We start from the raw sequence: 22442 nt of genomic DNA, 5'->3' as shown, positions 1-22442 counted from the left end.
AAGTCAATGACCAGCTCCTTGGTCTTTGACGGATTGAGCTGCAAGAGGTTTGTGTGACACCACACAACAAAGTCCCTCACCAGGTTCCGAAACTCCTCCTCTCTGCCATCCCTGATGCACCCGACGATGTCATCCGCGTACTTCTGGATGTGACACAGCTCTGAGTAGTAGCAGAAGTCAGCGGTGTACAGGGTGAAGAGAAGAGGGGCCAGCACCGTTCCCTGCGGTGCTCCGGTGCTGCTGGTCACAATGTCAGACGTGATGTCCTTCAGTCTGACGTACTGTGGCCTGTCGGTGAGGTAGTTCGAAATCCAGGCAACCAGGCAGGGGTCCACTCGCATTTTGTAGAGCCTGTCCTGAAGGAGGCGGGGCTGGATGGTATTAAAGGCACTCGAGAAGTCCAGGAACAGGATCCTCACAGTGCCATTTCCCTTATCCAGGTGTGAGTGGGCTCGATGCAGCAGGTAAAGGATAGCATCCTCCACACCAACGCCTTTCTAAAACGCAAACTGCAGGCTGTCCTGGGCATGTTGCACCTGTGGTCTGAGGAGGCTGAGAAATAGCCGCTCCAATGTCTTCATTAGATGAGAGGTGAGCGCCAATGGTCTGTAGTCGTTCAGCTCACTGGGGCAGTTCTTTTTGGGAACTGGAACGATGCATGACGTCTTCCAGAGGGTGGGCAGTCTTCCCAGCTGCAGGCTGAGGTTGAGGATCCTTTGAAGTGGTTCACCCAGTTCTGCAGCACAGGTCTTCAGGAGTTGGGGGCACAGCTTGTCTGGGCCTGCTGCTTTCCTTGGCTGTAGCTTCCTCAGTTGACCTCTGACCTGGTCCGCAGAGATGACTAATGTCTGCGTACAGGTGGTGGAGGGGGGTGCTGCCATGGCTGTGGGGGAGGTGCGTTGAGGGGAGCAGAAGAGGGGGTGGCTGTGATGGGGAGTGGGGGACGGAGAGGACACGGGCTGGTTAAACCGGTTAAAGAAGTTATTCATCTCATTGGCCCTCTCTATTGTCCCCACAACAGCTCTGGTCTTTGTCTTGTGGCCTGTGGAGGTTTTCACATCTTCCCAGACCTCCCTCATGTTGTTCTGCTGCAGCTTCTGCTCCAGGTTCTTCCTGTAGCTGTCCTTAGCCTCCCTCACGCGTCGTTTCACCTCCCGCTGTGCTGCTCTCATTGCCTCCCTGTCTCCACTCCTGAAGGCATGGTTCTTCTTGTTGAGGACAGCTTTAACTTCTTGTGTTACCCAGGGTTTGTTATTAGGGTAGCACCGAACAGTCTTAGCAGGGCAGATCACGTCCACGCAGAAGTTGAGGTAATCTGTGAGACAGTGAGTCAGCCTATTAATGTCCTCACCCTGTGGAAGCAGCACGTCCCAGTCTGTGGTGTTGTAGCAGTCTCTGAGGGCATCTTCCAATTCAGGGGACCACTTCCTCACATAGCAAGTGTTAACAGGCTGTCTTTGGACCATGGGGGTGTATTTTGGCCGCAAATTAACAAGATTGTGGTCAGACTTCCCTAGTGGGGGGAGGGGTGTGACCTTGTATGCATCCCTGATATTAGAATACAGTAGGTCAATTGTCCTGTTGTTTCTCATGGGACAATCCACAGCCTGGTAAAAAGCAGCTAACGTTGAGTCCAAAGTAGCATGATTGAAGTCCCCCGAAATGATGAAAAAAGCTTCAGGATGTTTTGTCTGTACCCTTGATGTGATGGCGTGGATCATCTCCCATGCATTGGCAGCATCTGCCCTCGGGGGAATGTAAACACAGAGGGAGATCACATGACTGAACTCCCTCGGCAGATAGTATGGCCGGAGGCTAACAGCTAGTAGCTCCAGGTCCGGGCAACACAAGACTTTCTTCACAGAGATGTGTCCTGGGTTACACCAGCGGTTGTTAACATATATGATGAGTCCCCCACCTTTTCTTTTCCCACATGCTTTCGTGTCTCTGTCAGCTCTCACTGCGATGAATCCCTGCAGGTCCACGTTAGCATCCGGTACCAGGTGGTTAAGCCATGTTTCCGTGAAGATGAGCAGGCTGCTCTCTCGATATGCACGCTGGTTTTTTAGTCCATGAAGCTCATCGATCTTGTTCGGCAGCGAGTTCACATTCCCCATGATGACGGAAGGAATGGATGGTTTGTAGCGCCGTCGATTTTCCTCACGCTTAGCCTTTAGCTTAGCTCCCGCTTTGCAGCCACGAGGATTCTTCCTTAGCTCCGCTGGAATGGAGTGTCGAACACCATTTCGCCCCATCATTTTCAGACTGAGTGCTTTACATGAAGAAAGTCGCATTGAGTCTTTGTTGATTGATAGTTTAACCTTTCTGAAGAGAAACAAGTGGCCTGTATGGGTGTTGAAACCATGACCTCTGAGTTATTAGCACCACGCGCTGATAAACTGAGCTAACAAGCCACATACTCTTTAAATTTCCTTACATTTTCAACCGAAATTATTTTGGTATTTAGATTTGAACAAAACATTGAGTTCCTCTGGAAAAAAAATCTATTTTGGTCTACTCAAACTAAGATCCAAAGAGCTTTGGCAGTTTTTGTCAGTTTGTCAAGTACGGGTCACACTAAAAAGCATTCCTACAGTGTTTTATATGAAGGAAGTAGCATAGAGTCAATGTTGATCGATAGTTTAAACTATTTAAAGTGAAACCAGTGGCTCGTACGGGGGTTGAACCCATGACGTTGGCGTTATTAGCAGCACGCTCTGACCACCTGAGCTAACCGGCCACAATTTATATACATTTTCTTACATTTTCAACTCAAATTATTTTGGTATTTAGATTTGCACAGGACACTGAGTTCCTAGGAAAAAAAATATCTGTTTTGGTCTTCTCAAACCAAGATCCAAAGAGCTTTGTCAGTTTTTGTCAGTTTGTCAAGTACGAGTCACACTAAAAATGCATTCCTACAGTGTTTTGTATGAAGAAAGTAGCATTGAGTAAATGTTGATCAAAGGTTTAAACTATATCAAGTTAAACCAGTAACCCGTACGGGGGTTGAACCCATGACCCTTGGTGTTATTAGCATCACGCGCTGACCACCTGCGCTAACCGGCCAAATTCTCTTTTGGTTTCCTTACATTTTCAACTCAAATTATTTTGGTATTTAGATTTGAAAAGGACATTGAGTTCTTAGGTGAATGTATTCTGTTTTGGTCTACTCAAATTAAGATCTTAAAAGCTTTTGGAAATTTTTTCAGTTCGTCAAGTACGATAGACACTAAAAATCCATTCCTACAGTGTTTTATATGAAGAAAGTAACATTGAGTCAATGTGGTTGATCTATAGTTAAACCTATCTAAAGTGAGACCAGTGGCCTGTACGGGGGTTTAACCCATGACCTTGGCATTTAGATAGATAGTACTTTATTGATTCCTTCAGGAGAGTTCCTCAATTAAAATGTATATATTTATAAATTTATAGCACCACGCTCTGAACGACTGAGCTAACCGGCCACAAACACCATGAATCTCCTTACATTTTCAACCGAAATTATTTTGGTATTTAGATTGGAACAAAACATTGAGTTCCTCTGGAAAAAATATCTGTTTTGGTCTATTTAAACTAAGATCCAAAGTGCTTTTGCAGTTTTTGTCCATTTGTCAAGTGCGAGTCATACAAAAAAATCCATTACTACAGTAGTTTATATGAAGAAAGTAGCATTGAGTCAATGTTGATTGATAGTTTAACAAATCTAAAGAGAAACCAGTGGCCTGTACGGGGGTTGAAACCATGACCTCGAAGTTATTAGCACCACGTTCTGACCAACTGAGCTAACCGGCCACATTCTCTCTAAATTTCCTTACATTTTCAACCCAAATTATTTTGGTATTTAGATTTGAACAGGACATTGGCTTCTTAGAAATTTTTTTTTGTTTTGATCTCGTCAAACTAAGATCCAAAGAGCTTTGTCAGTTTTGTCAGTTTGTCAAGATTGAGTGACCCTAAAAATGTATTCCGACAGTGTTTTAGAGATAGAAAGTTGGATTGAATCAATTTTGATAATCAATATTTAAACATCTTTAAAGAAAATACAGCGCCCTGTATGGGGGTTGAACCCATGACCTTAACGTTATTAGCACCACGCACTGACCAACTGAGCTAAACGGCCACATACTCAATGAATTTTCTTACATTTTCCGCCATCCAAGTCACGTCCTTTGGGTCCTGAGCAAGGCACTTCATCCATGCATCTGATGAGTCGTGATTAGGGCCTTGCATGGCAGCTCTTGCCAGCCGTGTGTGAATGTGTGATTGAATGGGTGAATGTGGAAATAGTGTCAAAGCGCTTTGAGTAATTTGAAAGTAGAAAAACGCTACACAAGCATAACACTTCTACACAATGTCCGTGTAACTGACTTGAAATTGGAATTAATAATCAAATAAGAAATTATATAAGTGCATTTTATCGGTTTTAGCCTACTGCTGTGAGTGCACTACTTTGTCATCAGAGGCGAAACCAGTGGGCCCTTAGTGCTAACAGTCTGAGGCTACTAATGGGTAGAGATGATAGCATCTTAAAAATATATTTTTCCTCCGATTAGTGTCAGTTTACAATAGCACTTTTTCTCTTAAATGAAGTTGAGTCCACTGTTCTGCTCTACAGATTTCTGTGGAGTTGGGCATCATTAAAGAGACACCCACATGTCCCGGATGGTCAATGCTTTAGCTTTATTCAATTTGAATGAAGTGTTGTCCTCCAATATTTTATTTGGTACTTTGTTTAGACTGTAGTTTGGAAACAGTTTTTCTTTTTCTTGACTCGCTGATTTAATAAAGACTTGCACATACTGAACCCAACTTGGGTTCCTACCCACAAAGAGAGAGAAATGACTTGTGGCCATCAAAGCGAATGGCAGAATGCTTAGCAACCACTGTAATTTGTGAGTCTAACACTGGTGACACGCTGTCGGACAATTTTGAAAAGATGTGTGCTTGGTTGAGAGACAAGACGACAAAATGTTTTTGTTTTTTTTGCATTCCAACATGTAAAAGTCGGCTCGTTCTTGGTCGCTAGCAATGCAGCTAATAGGGACAATCAGTTCTACCTAGCAATTCTCACTTTAAAAATCCATCCATCCATTTTCTACCGCTTATTCCCTTTTGGGGTCGCGGGGGACGCTGGCGCCTATCTCAGCTACAATCGGGCGGAAGGCGGGGTACACCCTGGACAAGTCGCCACTTTAAAAATGCATTTAAAAAAATAAAAAATACATCATTTACGTTCTGTAACCTGTATAATAACCAAACTGTAGCAACCTTGTTATTGTGTAGTAACACATCGGCATGCTATGTAAAAGCTAAGTACGGAAAGATATAAGCTAGCTTCTACCTCAACACAAAACGCGTTTGAGTTTATAATGCACAACAAAATGTGATAGTACACCGATCTGTACTGACTGAAAAACATGAACAAATATAGTGCAGTATTCCAGCTGAGATAGGCTCCAGCACCCCCCGCAACCCTGAAAGGGACAAGCGGTAAGAAATGGATGGATGGATGTGAAGTATTAGCCCACATATCAGGTTTTGTTTGTACACAGCTTGCCAGACAGCATATGCCATCTGTCATGATACACACATGATGTACTGCGTGTATCAGGTGGAGTTGTGTGTTTTGTTCAGCTGGCCAGGGACATTTTTTCTGATTTATTTTGGGTAAGCACTCCATTTATGTTGCAATAGCTTTGCTACAAGATCCATATTTTACAGCTCCGAGTCACTTTCACCTCACTCTTTAGGCTTCCATTTGTTCCAACATCTCACTTTTCTTTCGTGCTCGCTTCAAGAAGCAGTAGTTCAACCTCAGTATATTCAGCTTCAAAAAGACTCACGCCTTTGTTTCCAGAAGTGGGAACACACATTTTTTCCCAGAAGTCGAAAATGTGTTGCCCTGGAAACTGAAATAAATACCCCAAGGAATTAGTTCCGGCAATGATTAAAATGAGTTGTTGCAGTGCAGGTTTTTACATGCAGTACCAGAGGTGAAGCGTAATTAGAAAGTAATAATACTACATATTACTCACTAATATATATAGATAGAAGATAACATACAACAAAAAATTCTAACATTTGTATTGCACACCACGAAAAAAGAAAAAAATAGTATTCTCATAAGTGCGTTGTAAAGTAGGTAGAAATGACCTCCGGTAGCGCTCCTTCTTGCACTGTGAGTGTAACAATCTGATGCTGAAGGAGCTACTCAGGGCCTTCACAGTGGGTGAGATGGTTTGGACATTATGGATGTCAACCTGGTCATCAATCTTCTGTCAGCCACCCCCTTAATGCTGGCTAGTGGGCAGCCTAGGATCGAGTCAGCTCACTTAATCAGTTAATTTAGTCTGTTCCTGTCTCTGACCGCGTTGCTCCCACACCGACAAATGACAGCATAAAACAGCGCAGAAGTCACCACAGTGTTGTAGAAGGTGTACAGCAGTTACCCGCACACTCCGAAGGACCTCAGTCTCCTCAAGAGGTGTAGGCGACTTTCACCTTTATTGTACAAACCGTATACATTGTGACTACAGTCCAGTTTGTTGTTGAGGTGCACACCCAGGTATTTAAATAAGTCCACTATTTCTATATCGGATCAGTGGATGGTCACCGGTGTGGGTGGTGCAGCCGACGGCCGGATGTAAAACACAAGCTTTTTTGTTTTACTGGTGTTCAAGTGCAGGTGATTATGTGCACACCACGACAAAGTCTGAGATGACTTCACAGTATTCCAACTCGCTCCCCTCAGACACACATCCCACCACTGCAGAGACAACTGAGGACTTCTGCAGCGGTTGAAGTCTTGCCTGAAGTGTGAGGTATAGAGCGTGAACAGGTAAGGTGAGGGAACCGTCCCTTGGGAAGCACCTGTGCTGCTAACTACCACATCTGAAGAACAGTCACACAGTCTCACGTACTGTGGCCTGTCAATGAGAAAGTTAATGATCCATGCAGCCAGGTGATGGTCCACTCCCGCCTCTTCCAGTTTCACCTGCAGTAGTGCCAGCTGGATGGTGCTGAAAGCACTGGAGAAGTCAAAGGACATGACTCACCGCACTTTGTGCGATCTCCAGCTGGGTGAGGGTCCAATGCAGCAGGTCAATGATGTCATCATCCACCCTGAAGACTGGACAGTAATCAAACTACAAGGTGTCCATTTCTGACACTGTCTGCGCAAGTAGGTGGATGAGGATTATCTGCCCCATGGTCTTTGTGAGGTGGGAGATCAGGGCAACAGGTCTGAAGTGGTTTGGCACCTTGGGATTAGGTGTTCCAAACATTTTTTATCCTCACTTAAAATCCACCTTCAACAAAAGACATGTGTGTTCTTGTCTCTCATAATTACAGATAGACGAAATTCCCCCCAAAAATGCAGTACTCCTTTATGGAACTGTATGTTTGTGAAGTCTGAAAAATGTGCATTTCATTCTACTACCGTTTCCTTATATTGTGTTTTGTTGTAAAAAAAAAAAAAAGAAAAGGTTAAATCAGAGCCTACACCTTAACTGACAACTGTTAAGATAAAATTTATGAAGACACCCAAACCTAATCCATCAGTTTATTGTATTTTTGGATGCCTCTAAGACCTGAATGGGAGAAAGGCGTTTTATCGCAATCTTAGACTGACAAGCACTAATTCAGTCCCTGGACATTTTTTTTGCATTAATTTTTTGGGGACAAAAGTAAGCATGCAACAAACAATAGGGAGCTTCTGGCTGTGTTTCTGGAATTGTAGGAGTGGAGGTACTGGTTTGAGAGTTTAACTCATCCATTTGGTCTATTGGTCAAAGACCGTAGAATGAATTATCTTTGTGCCGCTAAAAACACAACTCCCACCAAACCCTCTCACTATACTCCTGCAGGGCTTTTTCATCTCCATCTTACTCCTTCAGAGTCATAGTCACATATTGCAGTGGACTTTTGTCATTGGACTTCATACATCCAACAACTACACTGTCAATAAGCATGTGGTTCCATAATAACTCTGTGCCGACGTAAACGGTAATAACTAGACCAATGGTTCCTAACCTTGTTGGAGGTACCGGACCCCACTAGTTTCATATGCGCATTCACCGAACCCTTCTTAAGGGAAAAATAAAATGTTTTTTTGTTTCAAATTCAAGACAAAGTTAAGTTTTCAGTAACACTTTAGTATGGGGAACATATTCTAAGTAACAAAGACCTAATTCATAGTTATTTGGTTAGGGTTATTATAAGGCCATGCCAAATAAGGCATTAATGAGTACTTAATAATGACTATTTAAGAGCCAATAAATTACTAATTTGCATGCTAATAAGCAACTAATTAATGTTGAATATGTTCCAAATACATGTTAACATGTTTTTTTGTTTTTTTACCGGTGCACAAAATGAACCGTGCATGAACATCGCCTTGTTTAAACAACAAAACCAACACTCAACAAAACCATAAACTCATAACAAATTACACACCTGCAAATCAGTCAGCTGTTGACGTATCCGTGATATGCCGATAGGGAGAAGTTTGTGTTTATACGATGAGTCGGGTGTGTTTTGACCTCCGCCGAACCCCTGAGGCCGACTCACCGAACCCCTAGGGTTCGATCAAACCCAGGTTAAGTACCACTGAACTAGACCATCAGTGTCTAATTTAAGTGCTGACTAGATGCATACTCAGTCACCTGCAACAAGTGCTTTATGGTGATATTGTGCAGGTTAAGTAATGAAGTGTCCCAATAGAGGCACAGATAATCTATTGCTCTTTTAAGACTTTATTGCCGACCTAGTGCCACCAAAAGCAGCGTTGAATTCCAACATCGCACACACATTTTGCCGCGGTTGTTTTCTTCTTTACTATGCACGAGGGTTATAGCTGGTTTCCTGTCGGTTGTTGAATATTCACCTACATCGGCAATTCAACCGACTGCGCTTTCATTTTGCAGGGAGCTTGCACGAGACATACCGATTTGAACACTGATTGTCTATGCCTTTGCAGTGTCTCACTCATGCTCCTTCTCTGTTGGACACGCCATCAGTAGCTTTTCCATATTGTCATGGATAAATGTCCGCCTTTTGGATATTGTCTGGCTAATACAGGAGCTGGCTGCCGCTTCAGTAGGTAAAGACTGGCACTTCTGCGGTCAGGCTGCCTCGCCAGGTATGCTGCACGATTTCTTCAGGTTGGTAGGTGTCTTCTGCTTCTAAGACTAGATGTTTGGGGCTGATCTTATGGGATTCATTCTGGAATTTGCTGTGCCAGCTGGCAGTGGGGAGGTTCGTAAATTGTCTTACTCTTCATCTTCATGGTGAGGGCACTCAACATACTCGTAATTCAAATTGATACTTGCAACTTAAAGCATTACAAAAAGCTTAGAGACAACTTGTGTCTGAAAATTCAAATGAAGGTCTCACTGTGCTTCACGCACTCATAAAATCAGCCATTGCAGTTGTGCGGTGAGCACTACAAGACGACTGTCAGCTTTGATGGACTTATTTGCTCTCAATGGCTAATAAATAAACATTTAAAGTGTAGAAGTGTTATGAAAAGGTTAAAGATGATCTCAAAAACGGAAAGTGCAAACTCTTTTCGTATTACACGACAACAACCAACATGGGGTATCATTTGAGACAGGTTAAGCTAATTATCTAATTATGCTGCCTTTGTGCATTGTTGAAATTGAGGTGATTAAAATTCACACTTTAGCTGGGCTACACCACCCCTTCAAGACAGAAATTGATTGATCAAATATATATAAAGAGTTTCAAGCACACCTATTAACCCTTTCAGGTGACTACCTCTTGAAGCTCATGGAGAGAATGCCAAGAGTGTGCAAAGCAGTAATCAGAGCAAAGGGTGGCTATTTTGAAGAAACTAGAATATAAAACATGTTTTCAGTTATTTCATCTTTTTTTTAAGTACAAAAGTCCACATGTGTTCATTCATAGTTTTGATGCCTTCACTGACTATGTAAATAGTCATGAAAATAAAAAAAAACGCGTTGAATGAGAAGGTGTCCATACTTTTGGCCTGTACTGTATTTTGGCAACATTCCTTTTTAGTCGTCTGCTTGGCCATAGTACTCCTTCCATCCATTTCTACCGCTTGTCCCATTCAGGGTCGCGGGGAGTGCTGGAGCCTATCTCAGCTGCATTTGGGCGGAAGGCGGGGTACAACCCTGGACAAGTAACCTCCTCATCGCAGGGCCAACACAATACTCCATAATGTTAGTAATTTCAGTCCTACAAAACTCACTGGGCCACAATGTGGACACGCCCTATCACACAATGGGAAACAATAGACCTTTTTTACCAAAAGTTGAGGAACTTTAAGGTTCCTCGGTAATTTATACAAATCGGGCTGATGACGCATTAATTAGTGGTACACTAATACCATGTAAAAAAACAAAAGTCATATTTTTTTTACTAAAGTGTAAGTAAATACATTTGTGAAATACAAAGCAATAAGATATAAAACGATGTAATTTAAAAAATTAAGTGTACCAAATGATACAGAAAGTCAGGCTTTTGACCACAATGTCTCACAGTCAGAATGTTACCCCCTCAGTAAATGATGCATTTATGAGGGTCAGGCCATTCCTTATGGTCCATTTTAGCTGTAAATAACAGTATATAAAAAAATAAACGTCAGTGTTCATCTCACTGCAACAAAATAAACACATCAGATTTAGCCTGAGCCTGTTAACATTACCATTCAGTTACCATTGGTTGATGTTAATAACTGCACCACGGGTGTGTCACTGACTACTTTTACAGCACTTAAAGTGAATGGTTACTATTTGATGTAATTTACCTTTGGTACACTAGTCCTTTATTTCACATCCATCCCCAAATATTGAGGTTGTCGGGTGCCAGTAAAACGCTTGCCTCGCCCCTTCACAGTACGGCTGAATACTTCATACTTTTTTAGTAAGTACGTTTAAAAGAGTCCATCCACTTCTCATAGCTTTGGGTATTTAAATTAGGTGTGTAAAAAATAGAAAAGATCATTAAAATATTCATACTTGCCAACCCTCCCGGATTTTCCGGGAGACTCCAGAAATTCAGCGCTTCTCCCGAAAACCTCCCGGGACAAATTTTCGCCCGAAAATCTCCCGAAATTCAGGCGGAGCTGGAGGCCACGCCCCCTACAGCTCCATGCGGACCTGAGTGAGGACAGCCTGTTTTCACATCCGCTCTCCCACAATATAAAAAGTGTATTTGCCCAATGACGTTTTAACTGTAGAATGATCGAGGGCGAGTTCTTGGTTTCTTATGTGGGTTTATTGCTAGGCAGTTTCATCAACGTCCTCCCAGCACGGTAACAACACACAACAACAGCAGTCACGTTTTCATCTACTGTAAAGCAGTTTGTCTGCCGTAAACAGCAATGTTGTGACACTCTTAAACAGGACAATACTGCCATCTACTGTACATGCATATGGTTAGAAAAATAGTGACAGAGAATAGAACAAGGATGGACAATTCAACCCTTACTCAACAATGAGTAGATGAGTGTTATGTGTGTATATATGTGTAAATAAATAAACACTGAAATTCAAGTATTTCTTTTCAATCAATCAATCAATCAATCAATGTTTACTTATATAGCCCTAAATCACTAGTGTCTCAAAGGGCTGCACAAACCACCACGACATCCTCGGTAGGCCCACATAAGGGCAAGGAAAACTCACACCCAGTGGGACATCGGTGACAATAATGACCCAGTGGGACGTCGGTGACAATAATGTCTATGAGAACCTTAGAGAGGAGGAAAGCAATGGATGTCGAACGGGTCTAACATGATACTGTGAAAGTTCAATCCACAATGGATCTAACACAGTCGCGAGAGTCCAGTCCAAAGCGGATCCAACACAGCAGCGAGAGTCCCGTTCACAGCGGAGCCAGCAGGAAACCATCCCAAGCGGAGGCGGATCAGCAGCGCAGAGATGTCCCCAGCCGATACACTGGGAAGCAGTACATGGCCACCGGATCGGACCGGACCCCCTCCACAAGGGAGAGTGGGACATAGAAGAAAAACAAAAGAAACAGCAGATCAACTGGTCTAAAAAGGGAGTCTATTTAAAGGCTAGAGTATACAAATGAGTTTTAAGGTGAGACTTAAATGCTTCTACTGAGGTGGCATCTCGAACTGTTACCGGGAGGGCATTCCAGGGTATTGGAGCCCGAACGGAAAACGCTCTATAGCCCGCAGACTTTTTTTGGGCTTTGGGAATCACTAACAAGCCGGAGTCCTTTGAAAGCAGATTTCTTGCCGGGACATATGGTACAATACAATCGGCAAGATAGGATGGAGCTAGACCGTGTAGTATTTTATACGTAAGTAGTAAAACCTTAAAGTCACATCTTAAGTGCACAGGAAGCCAGTGCAGGTGAGCCAGTACAGGCGTAATGTGATCAAACTTTCTTGTTCTTGTCAAAAGTCTAGCAGCCGCATTTTGTACCAACTGTAATCTTTTAATGCTAGACATGGGGAGACCCGAAAATAATATGTTACAGTAGTCGAGGCAAGACGTAACAAACGCATGGATAATGATCTCAGCGTCTTTAGTGGACAGAATGGAGCGAATTTTAGCGATATTACGGAGATGAAAGAAGGCCGTTTTAGTAACGCTTTTAATGTGTGCCTCAAAGGAGAGAGTTGGGTCGAAGATAATACCCAGATTCTTTACCGTGTTGCCTTGTTTAATTGTCAAATGTTAGAGTTGTATTATTAAATAGAGTTCGGGTCTAGCAGGACCGATAATCAGCATTTCCGTTTTTTTGGCGTTGAGTTGCAAAAAGTTAGCGGACATCCATTGTTTAATTTCATTAAGACACGCCTCCAGCTGACAACAATCCGGCGTGTTGGTCAGCTTTAGGGGCATGTAGAGTTGGGTGTCATCAGCATAACAGTGAAAGCTAACACCGTATTTGCGTATGATGTCACCTAGCGGCAGCATGTAGATGCTGAAGAGTGCAGGGCCAAGGACCGAACCCTGGGGAACTCCACACGTTACCTTAACGTAGTCCGAGGTCACATTGTTATGGGAGACACACTGCATCCTATCAGTAAGATAAGAGTTAAACCAAGACAGGGCTAAGTCTGACATACCAATTCGTGTTTTGATACGTTCTAATAAAATATTATGATCGACGGTATCGAAAGCAGCGCTAAGATCGAGGAGCAGCAACATAGATGACGCATCAGAATCCATCGTTAGCAATAGATCATTAGTCATTTTTGCGAGGGCTGTCTCCGTGGAGTGATTTGCCCTGAAACCGGATTGAAAGGTTTCACATAGATTGTTAGACGCTAAGTGTTCATTTAACTGTTCCGCAACAATTTTTTCAAGGATTTTTGAAATAAAGGGAAGGTGAGACACCGGCCGGTAGTTTACCATGAGGTCAGGATCGAGGTTAGGTCTTTTAAGAAGAGGATGAATAACCGCTTTTTTGAATGCTAGGGGAACAGTGCCCGAGGAGAGTGATAAGTTTATAATATTTAGCACTGATGGACCTAATAATACAAAGAGCTCCTTGATCAGTTTCCCAGGAAGAGGGTCAAAAAAGCATGTTGTCTGTTTTATTCCATTTACACGTTGTAACAATTCCTCTAATGTTATTTCCTCAAAACGAGAGAAACTATTTTGGAGGGCAGTATCCGCCGTATATACCATCGTATCAGTGTTAATAGAACCCCGTTGTAGCTGGGACGCATTGTCTTTAATCTCCTTTCTAATGACTTCAATTTTCTTACTAAAGAATTGCATAAAGTCATCAGCTGAGTGGGTGGAGCTACTGGAAGGAGTCCCTTGTTGGGTTAGCGATGCTACCGTACTAAACAAAAATTTAGGATCGTTTTTATTACGGTGGATGAGATTTGAGTAATATTTAGCTTTAGCTAAGGTAAGCATGCGTTTATAAGTTATTAAACCATCACTCCATGCTTGATGGTGCACCTCAAGTTTAGTCGTGCGCCATTTGCGTTCCAGCTTTCTACATAATTTCTGAGCTCTAGTTTCTTCTGTAAACCACGGGGTACGCTTTTTTGGAGCCCTTTTTAACTTTAGCGGTGCTATGTTATCAATGGTTTCGCGCAGGGTGTCGTTAAAGTTGTTAGTGAGGTTATCAATAGAGCCCACATAATTTGGGAATGGTGCCATTACCGAGGGCAGTAGGTCAGCAAGAGTTGTCGTTGTGGCCGTATTAATGTTGCGGCTGCTATAGCAGTTATTATTATTATTAGTTTGACGAACATGCGTCTGAACCTCGAATTTTATAAGGTAATGATCGGACAATACTTTAGTATACGGGAGTATCGTAACTTTGGAGACGGTGATACCCCTGACAAGCACTAGGTCTATCGTATTACCGTTACGATGCATGGGTTCATTTATTATTTGTGTGAGACCACAGCTATCAATTACAGTCTGGAGCGCTACGCACGGTGGGTCCGATGGGGTATTCATATGGATATTAAAGTCCCCCATTATGATTATATTATCGGCGTGTGTCACTAGACCAGCAACGAACTCTGAGAATTCATTGATAAAGTCCGAATAGGGCCCTGGGGGGCGGTAGATAACAGCCAGGTGTAGAGGCAGCGGTGTGACAGACTTCATAGTAAGCACCTCAAACGATTTATATTTATTATTTATGTTAGGACTAAGGTTAAAGTTTTCGTTGTATATTAGTGCGACCCCCCCACCCCTTTTAAGAGGACGGGCAATATGCGCATGTGTAAAGTTAGGAGGACATGCCTCATTTAGCGCAAAAAAGTCGTTTGGTTTAAGCCAGGTTTCGCTGAGACCGATGACGTTAAGATTGTTGTCTCTGATAATATCATTAACTAACAACGTTTTAGGAGACAATGATCTTATGTTTAAAAAACCTATATTATAGGTAGTGGGCTGTTTTAGGGAGTTTTTGATCAAATTATCCGTAGTAGCAATATTAATAATGTTGTGTTTATTATGCCCAGTGCATTTAGTATAGTTACGACCATATCTAGGAATTGATAAGACAGGAATTTTCCGATTGTTTGATTGTTGCTTTGATAAACTGCACGCATCATAGTTAGCCACCTCGGTAAAACACATGTCCAACTCTGAAACACTCAAAGCAGAAAAAACTTGTTCTAATTTAACAGACTCCTTACCCAGACCAGTAGTCTCGCATCCTTTATTTAAATCTGGCTGCAGGATGGAGGGAAGTGGTGTTCTGTGGGGATTAGCCTTCTGCTTTGTTTTTAGCCCCGCTCGACATCCGCGTTTCCGATCACACCGCTGGCGTCTGCTCCGTAGACGCCCCCCGCTGCTACTAGACTCCCCTGCTTCACAGGCCGCTGGATGTAGCCGCCGACGTATTCCCATAATAGTTAGCATGTTTAGCACACACGCGTCTATCAGTCCAAAACGGCCCGATATGTCCACATCCAGAAGTGTCTGGCGGTCGTACGTGATCACGGAGTGACCACGATGTGAGCCAGCCATAAAGTGATATGTGGATATTTATTTATTTATATATATATGAAATATTTGACTTGGTGAATTGTAGCTGTAAATATACTCCTCCCCTCTTAACCACGCCCCCCACCTCCCGAAATCGGAGGTCTCACGGTTGGCAAGTATGATTAAATGTAATACGAGCTTGAACACTATCCATCCATCCATCCATCCATTTTCTGCCGCTTATTCCCGTTCGGGGTGGCGGGGGGCGCTGGCGCCTATCTCAGCTACAATCGGGCGGAAGGTGGCGTACACCCTGGACAAGTCGCCACCTCATCGCAGGGCCAACACAGATAGACAGACAACATTCACACTCACATTCACACACTAGGGCCAATTTAGTGTTGCCAATCAACCTATCCCCAGGTGCATGTCTTTGGAAGTGGGAGGAAGCCGGAGTACCCGGAGGGAACCCACGCATTCACGGGGAGAACATGCAAACTCCACACAGAAAGATCCCGAGCCTGGATTTGAACCCAGGACTGCAGGACCTTCGTATTGTGAGGCAGACGCACTAACCCCTCTGCCACCGTGAACACTATGGTTATGTAAAAAAAACTGCAAGATAATTCCACTAATCAGCTTTCTTCAGCACACAGATTTCACACAAAAGTTCCTGGCCGTCGAATGTTTCTATTGTTTCTTTTTCTCCCAGTTGTAAATGATTTTTTAATAGAAATACACAAGAAATAACAAATAAACAAGTTCTCTTGCATACTGTATTGGCGGTCGTTCTGCGCGAAAACTAAGTTTTTAGGAACGCCCCAACTGTGTTCAACCTATCAGCATTCGATAGCACAGCACACTCCTAGAAAATCCTAGGACTTTTCCAACTAAAAATAGCTCTTGTGGAAATAAATCTGCCCAGGTAGTTTTTGCAGGAAACACAGCGGGGTATTTCATCTCCCCGAGTTAATGTTAAAGTTCCTAAAAAAAAAGTTCCTGCAGTGGAAAAAGGCCTTTTATTGGTGCCAATGATTTATAGAAAAGATTGGCTGGTCTTACCGGAGAATGTGAATATGGATGTATTTTCCAAAGCGGCTGGAGTTGTTGTTCAGGCTGGTCTTCGCATTCCCGAAACTCTCCAGAATGGCAAAGACGTCCATAGGCTAGTGTTAATTGAGGACAATTGAGCTATACATACTACAAATACATTCTCAGTTGCTATTTCAGATTGTTTATCAAAACTGGTTGAGATTTGAATATGTTTACAGTGCAATACCTGATGCAGGTCGACGCTTCTGCTCTGATACATGGTAGCAATGTAATGGACGACCAACTTGGTAGCCTCAGTCTTCCCTGCACCGCTCTGACCACTGCAAGGTTAGTAATTAAATACAGACTGTCACACGTTATTGATTGTCATTTTGGCATCATGATGACAATGAATGTGGACCATACATATAACATCCACACAGTTGGATGAGTGCATTTGCCGTTTCTGTCCCACCCCTTGTGCTAGTGTTGTATATTTGTTGGTCGTGTGATGGGTGATGAGCCAAGAAGACACCAACGAGGAATCGTCAAACAAAAAGCTTTATTTGTTTCAGCGAGCATCAGACTGGAGGTGCAGCTTCTACACCAGGTTGTCAGGTGTGATGGTATTAAACGCTGAGCTGTCATCTTTGAAAAGCATCCTGATATATATTGGAGAACAAGCCTTTTAAAACACTTCATAACCACAAACGTCAGTGCAACTGGTCTGCAGTCATTTAGAACATTTCATGGCTGTCCTCTTGGGGATTAGGATGACAGTGGCTGCCTTAAAACAGGGTGAGATTTGGAATTGTGCCATGGATGAATTGAATGTCCCTGTCTGCTGGTATACACAGTCTCGGAGCACCTTGCCCAGCATGCCACCCTGCCGAGCTGCTTTGTGAAAGTTTATAGCCTTCTGTGTTCACCTGGTGTTTTTAGAGTGTAAGGAGTTGAGGACTCAAGGCTAGGAGGGGCATCTGGAGTATGGCCGGTTTGAAATGGGCAAGGAGGTGAAAGAAGTTGCCTAGCTAGCAAGTCTTCTGTGTTGTTGGCTGCCGATGAGTTATTTTTGTAGCCTGTCAAGTGTCGGATGCCTTGCCACATTTGCCGCAAGTCTTAGTTTTGCAGTTGCACCTCTACTTTCCTCCTATACACCACTTTCGCAGCCCTGATGCCTCTCCTGAGTTCAGGAGAGACTGTATTGCTCTCTGTACCAAGAGTGGAAGGCAGAGTTGCGGGTCCTAAAAAGTGCCTTGACCTCTGTAGTCATCCACAATTTTGACAGTGTCTGAATAGTGTTTAAAATAAGACAGCACAGCATCTGTCCATTTCTGTAGCTCCAGATGGTCGAATACTGACCATGCCGTAGTCTGGAAGCAGTCCTGTAACTGGGAAAGTGTCCCCTCTGATCAAGTCTTAAAAGGTCCTGGTTTGCTCATCTTTTGGACGGTAGTATAGGCAGGAATAAGAGGCTTGGAGAGGTTGTCAGACGTTCCCAGGTGGGGAGCACATTATTCACACAGTCTTTGATAGTCCCCAGCCATAAGAAAGGCTAGTTCTGGATGGGCCAGCCTCGGTCTGTTGATAGCATCATGCAATAGGGAGAGGGCTAAGATAACGTTAGCTTGACTTGGTATGTAAACAGCTGTATGAAATACATCAGTGAAGGTTTGCAGACTACTGAGATGACCTCTCGATCTGGCAGCAGTAGGTGTAGAAAAATGCACAGTCTAAATGCTCTAAATGGTTTCAAAACTGATATTTTCGCATCATATTTAGGTCACATCAGGAGGCCTTTCGAAAATTTTTGGAATTTAATCTTTTTAAGTGGGACTGCAGTCTAAACGGCCATGCGACCTGTTTGCAACGTTTAAGTCATCTTCGGTTGAGCTACTTCATTCGTGTGCGCAGCATGATCACCTTCCTTTTGTACATGTATGTCATACTGTATGCTGTATTATGCATTTAAAAGAACATCTTATGCTCTATAAATTTATACAGACTTAAAGTGAAAACGGCTTGTTCTCAGAAGAAATAAATACAAATGAAAAAGTACCTTTTCTGACCAAAAATGTATGAATTTGTAAACACAAATGCTGAATCACACATTTGAAGGGATCCACTGTATTTGTCTTTAGAGTTTTATTTTTGAAGTGTAAAGTCATTATTTACAGTCGTAATGTACTGAGCCAAAGCAGACAGTACTTGCACAAGATGCTTTTTGGCAAATCTTAAGTCTTCTACTTAATTTTTTCCCAGCCCTAAATAAATATGATCAAATGTTGCTGAAAACTGTTCATCTGGACAGTGTTTGTCATGACATGTTTGTAGTGTAGTGTATTTCATAACTGTCAATACCTTATGATAATGCACTGCTCCTGGGTGGATAACTGGGATTGTCTGAAGGCATTGTCAGCGATAGCGTACACATGCCTTAAGGAGAGAACAATAGTTCATTGAGGCTTGTGTCTTAAAAAAAATGTATAAAAGCAGCAGAGGTTGCTTACGGAGGGTTTTGTTGTTGCTCTCTACCCTGGTATTGCTGTCTCTGTTCTTCTGAGTAGATATGCAAGGGTTTGTAGGGGTTGATGGACAGTAGCATGTTTCCAATGTAGGTCTGGGGAAATGGAAAATTACATATATCAGGACAACAAATCTATTATCATGGGAAAACAGTACGATTATTTGCAAAAGAAGAGAGTGTGTTCATGTACAGTAGGCAGTGGACCCTATCTCACAAAACTGAGTACACTCCTCACCTTTCAGCCAGCAGTGAATAAGGCTCTTCGGGCACGTGATATGGCAGTGCATTGTTGTGGCTAGTAAACCATTGTTGCCGGACAAAGTTTTTGTTTACATGGCTGTACTCAACCAGCGGTATTGTGAGAGAGTACAAACTGGATTAAAATGGAACGTACGAAAGAAAAAAAAATCTCGGGACTGTACCTAAACAAGCTAGAGCCTGCTTCAAAAGCCCACCACCTTAAAAAATGATTACACTTGGAGGAATTTATCTAATATGGAATTGATAAGAGCACGTCCAAAAGACGAGATTTAAGCAAGCTGCCGAACGTGTCCTGTATGTATCCTGATCGTCAACAGAGTCAGTTTTCATACAGGTCGAACATTTTGGAGTGCTAAGTCAGTAAAGGCTCATAAACAAACCAACCTTGGTTGTGTGCAAGACCTCAGAATTTCACATCAGATAGAAGAGATGCGCGGATAGGCAATTATATCATCCACAACCGCATCACTAAAGTCGTCATCCACCCGCCGTTCACCCAAACCAACATTTTATCAGAACCGCAACCGCCCGCCACCCGCCCGTTGTTATATATCCGGAGTCGGCGACCTTTACCACTAAAAGAGCTAATTTGACCCGTGTCACAAAGTAAATAAGGCAATGGGAGACGCTAACATTCTCGCGAATATCCGATGGTGATCATTCAGATAACGGGAATAAGGGCGTGATGTGAAGCCATTGCCTTTGACACCTCCAATAACATGTACGAACCGTTTGCCAGTCCAGCAACATACTGTATGCAGCTTCCGCAAACATGTACAAGATTGAAGGGCATACTGGGTGATACAGAGTACATTAATGGTTGTGATATAAACAATTTTTTACACTCTTACTAATATGCGCCACGCTGTGAAGCCACACCAAACAAGAATGACAAACATTTCGGGACAACATCCTCACAGTAACACAACATAAACGCACAACAAATACCCAGAATCCTTTGAATCCATGACACATCCTGAATATATTTAACACCCCCGTGCGTCGGTAAGGTGGGCGGGGTTGGGGGGTGGCGGGGTTTGCTGCTAGTGGGGTGTATAATATAGTCAGGAACTGTCATGGATGCAAAGGAGTCTGGGTATTTGTTGTGTTGCGTTTATGTCGTGTTACTGTGAAGATGTTCTCCCGAAATGTGTTTGTCATTCTTGTTTGGTGTGGTTTCACAGCGTGGCGCATATTACTAAGAGTGTTAAAATAGTTTATATCACAACCGTTAGTGTACTCTGTATTACCCAGTATGCCTTGCAGTTGTGTGCGTGTGTCAGTGGTAGCCACACACAACATGTTGCTGGACTTGCCAGTAAATTGTACATGTTGTAGAAGGCGCCAAAGGTAAAGGCTTCATAGCACGCCCTAATACTTATCAAATGGGTGACTGCCAGCAGACATTCTTGAGAATATTTACGTCAACTAATGTCTTCTTCGCTTTGTGACACGGGTCCAAAATGGCTCTTTGAACGGTAAAGGTTACCAATCTCTGAACCATGTATATCATATATTTCAAAATGGTTCAACCGCCACCCGCCCGAATCTATTTAAAATCAATTTTTTCGTCATGTCACCCGCCCGACCCACGGTTTAACCGCGGACTCCGCGGATGAGACCACAAACCGCGAATCTCTATCAGATAGAAAAGACTGTTGTCCTTTCAGAGGTAAGTCAACAGGACTTGTCACTATGTGGTGTCTCCTGGAGAAATTAATTTTCAAACTAAATTTATTTCAAGTCTGCAATACACCATACATTAATGTGGGAAATATTTAAAGTCTTCTCAGTTATTTAACTATGAATAAATTGGGGTATTGCTTTTTTCCCCGACAAATACTGTACGTTGTTCGTAACGCACAGCTTGCTTTTGTGTTTGCAACAAAATCAAAGATGCTTTGATTTAAACTTACCAGTGTGAACATGCCATGTACCAGGTGATGACGTTAAGTCATATTTGATCATATCTCAGTTGCTTTCTAGGTTATTCATTGTCTTTTTAATAGCTCCGTAATCTGACTTCCTTGGTTTAATTCATTATGTTGCACGTTCGGGTCATGTTTTCAACTTTATGACAGAGTCTCGCCTTCAGCCATGTAAATAAGCTATTCAGAAGCCAGCAATAACTACAATGTACTGCATTTCGACATCACATTTTCGAACCGTATACAATATAGATGTTAAGGGCTATGTAGTGAGTTGCTTTGAAAGGACAGTAAATATTTGCTGCTATACAAGCTGTATAATAACTAGTCGAAAGTATTGCTGGGTTCCATATGACCTCCGCTTTGCTTCATGGCGGCGTAATGCACATGGAGGGCAAACAAGCTTGAGTCTAGCGATAAATCAAGTCAATGACACGTTAGTAAGTGAAGGGTTTGACCTGAACATGCTGCTTTGCTGTGCTGTTCCAAGCATTCAAGTCAAAAAATAGGAAAGAGCTTTTAATAGAGTCCCTAAAGAAGTAGTTTATAAAAGGAATAAATTCAAGGAAATTACGAAAGCGCGTCGAGAGAAATCCATCGATCAATGAATCACACTTTATTTATAAAGCACTTTTCATGGCAAGTGGCAAACACAAAGTGCTGTACAAAAAAAAAAAAGAAGAGAAGAAAACACACTCGCACAGCACTATTGACAATAACAAAACAAAACATGTGATGGCACAGAGGATTTGAGGAAAAACGTGATCCTGTCCTTTCGGTCACAACCCACAGTTCATGACCATAGGTGAGGTGGGAACGTTGATCGACGGTAAATCGAAAGCTTTGCATTACAGCTCAGCTCTTTCTTTACCACAACGGATCAATACAGTGTCCACATTACTGAAGACGCCGTATCGATCCGCCTGTCGATCTCACGATCCACTCTTCCCTCACTCGTGAACAGACTTCGAGGTAATTCTCCACCTCTAGCAAGATTTTTCCCCCAACTCGGAGACATCCCTATACCCTTTTCTGGTAGAGAATTATAGATTCGGACTTGGAGGTGCTGATTCTCATCCAAGTCATTTCACACTCGACAGCGAACCGATCTAGTGAGAGCTAAAGAACCTGGCCAGATGAAAGCCAAGTGCTTTATTCGATGTGGATGACCACATTATAGTGTCTTTGGTGATATCTGTTAGCGTTAAGAAAATATCCTTAAATTGTATTAATAAGGTTTATTCAGGTGAACTGGAGAGG

The 22442-nt window shown here is 42.8% G+C and overlaps 1 protein-coding gene across 1 annotated transcript in view; it reads right to left on the bottom strand.

Moving 5' to 3' along the window:
• Positions 1 to 22442, bottom strand: part of myo15b (myosin XVB) — a 201772-nt gene that overhangs the window by 169918 nt on the left and 9412 nt on the right. Inside the window, exons 5-8 of the mRNA XM_061908618.1 lie at positions 18977 to 19086; positions 18828 to 18902; positions 16714 to 16807; positions 16497 to 16600 (exon numbers count right to left, since the gene is read on the bottom strand). Of these exons, the coding sequence (XP_061764602.1) occupies positions 16497 to 16600; positions 16714 to 16807; positions 18828 to 18902; positions 18977 to 19086 (383 nt within the window). The remainder of the gene's footprint in view (positions 1 to 16496; positions 16601 to 16713; positions 16808 to 18827; positions 18903 to 18976; positions 19087 to 22442) is intronic.

This window comes from Nerophis ophidion, linkage group LG08 (assembly GCF_033978795.1).
Source record: "Nerophis ophidion isolate RoL-2023_Sa linkage group LG08, RoL_Noph_v1.0, whole genome shotgun sequence".
NCBI lineage: Eukaryota > Metazoa > Chordata > Actinopteri > Syngnathiformes > Syngnathidae > Nerophis > Nerophis ophidion.
The sequence above is the reverse complement of the archived record's forward strand: the minus strand, read 5'-3'. Positions and strand labels throughout refer to the sequence as shown.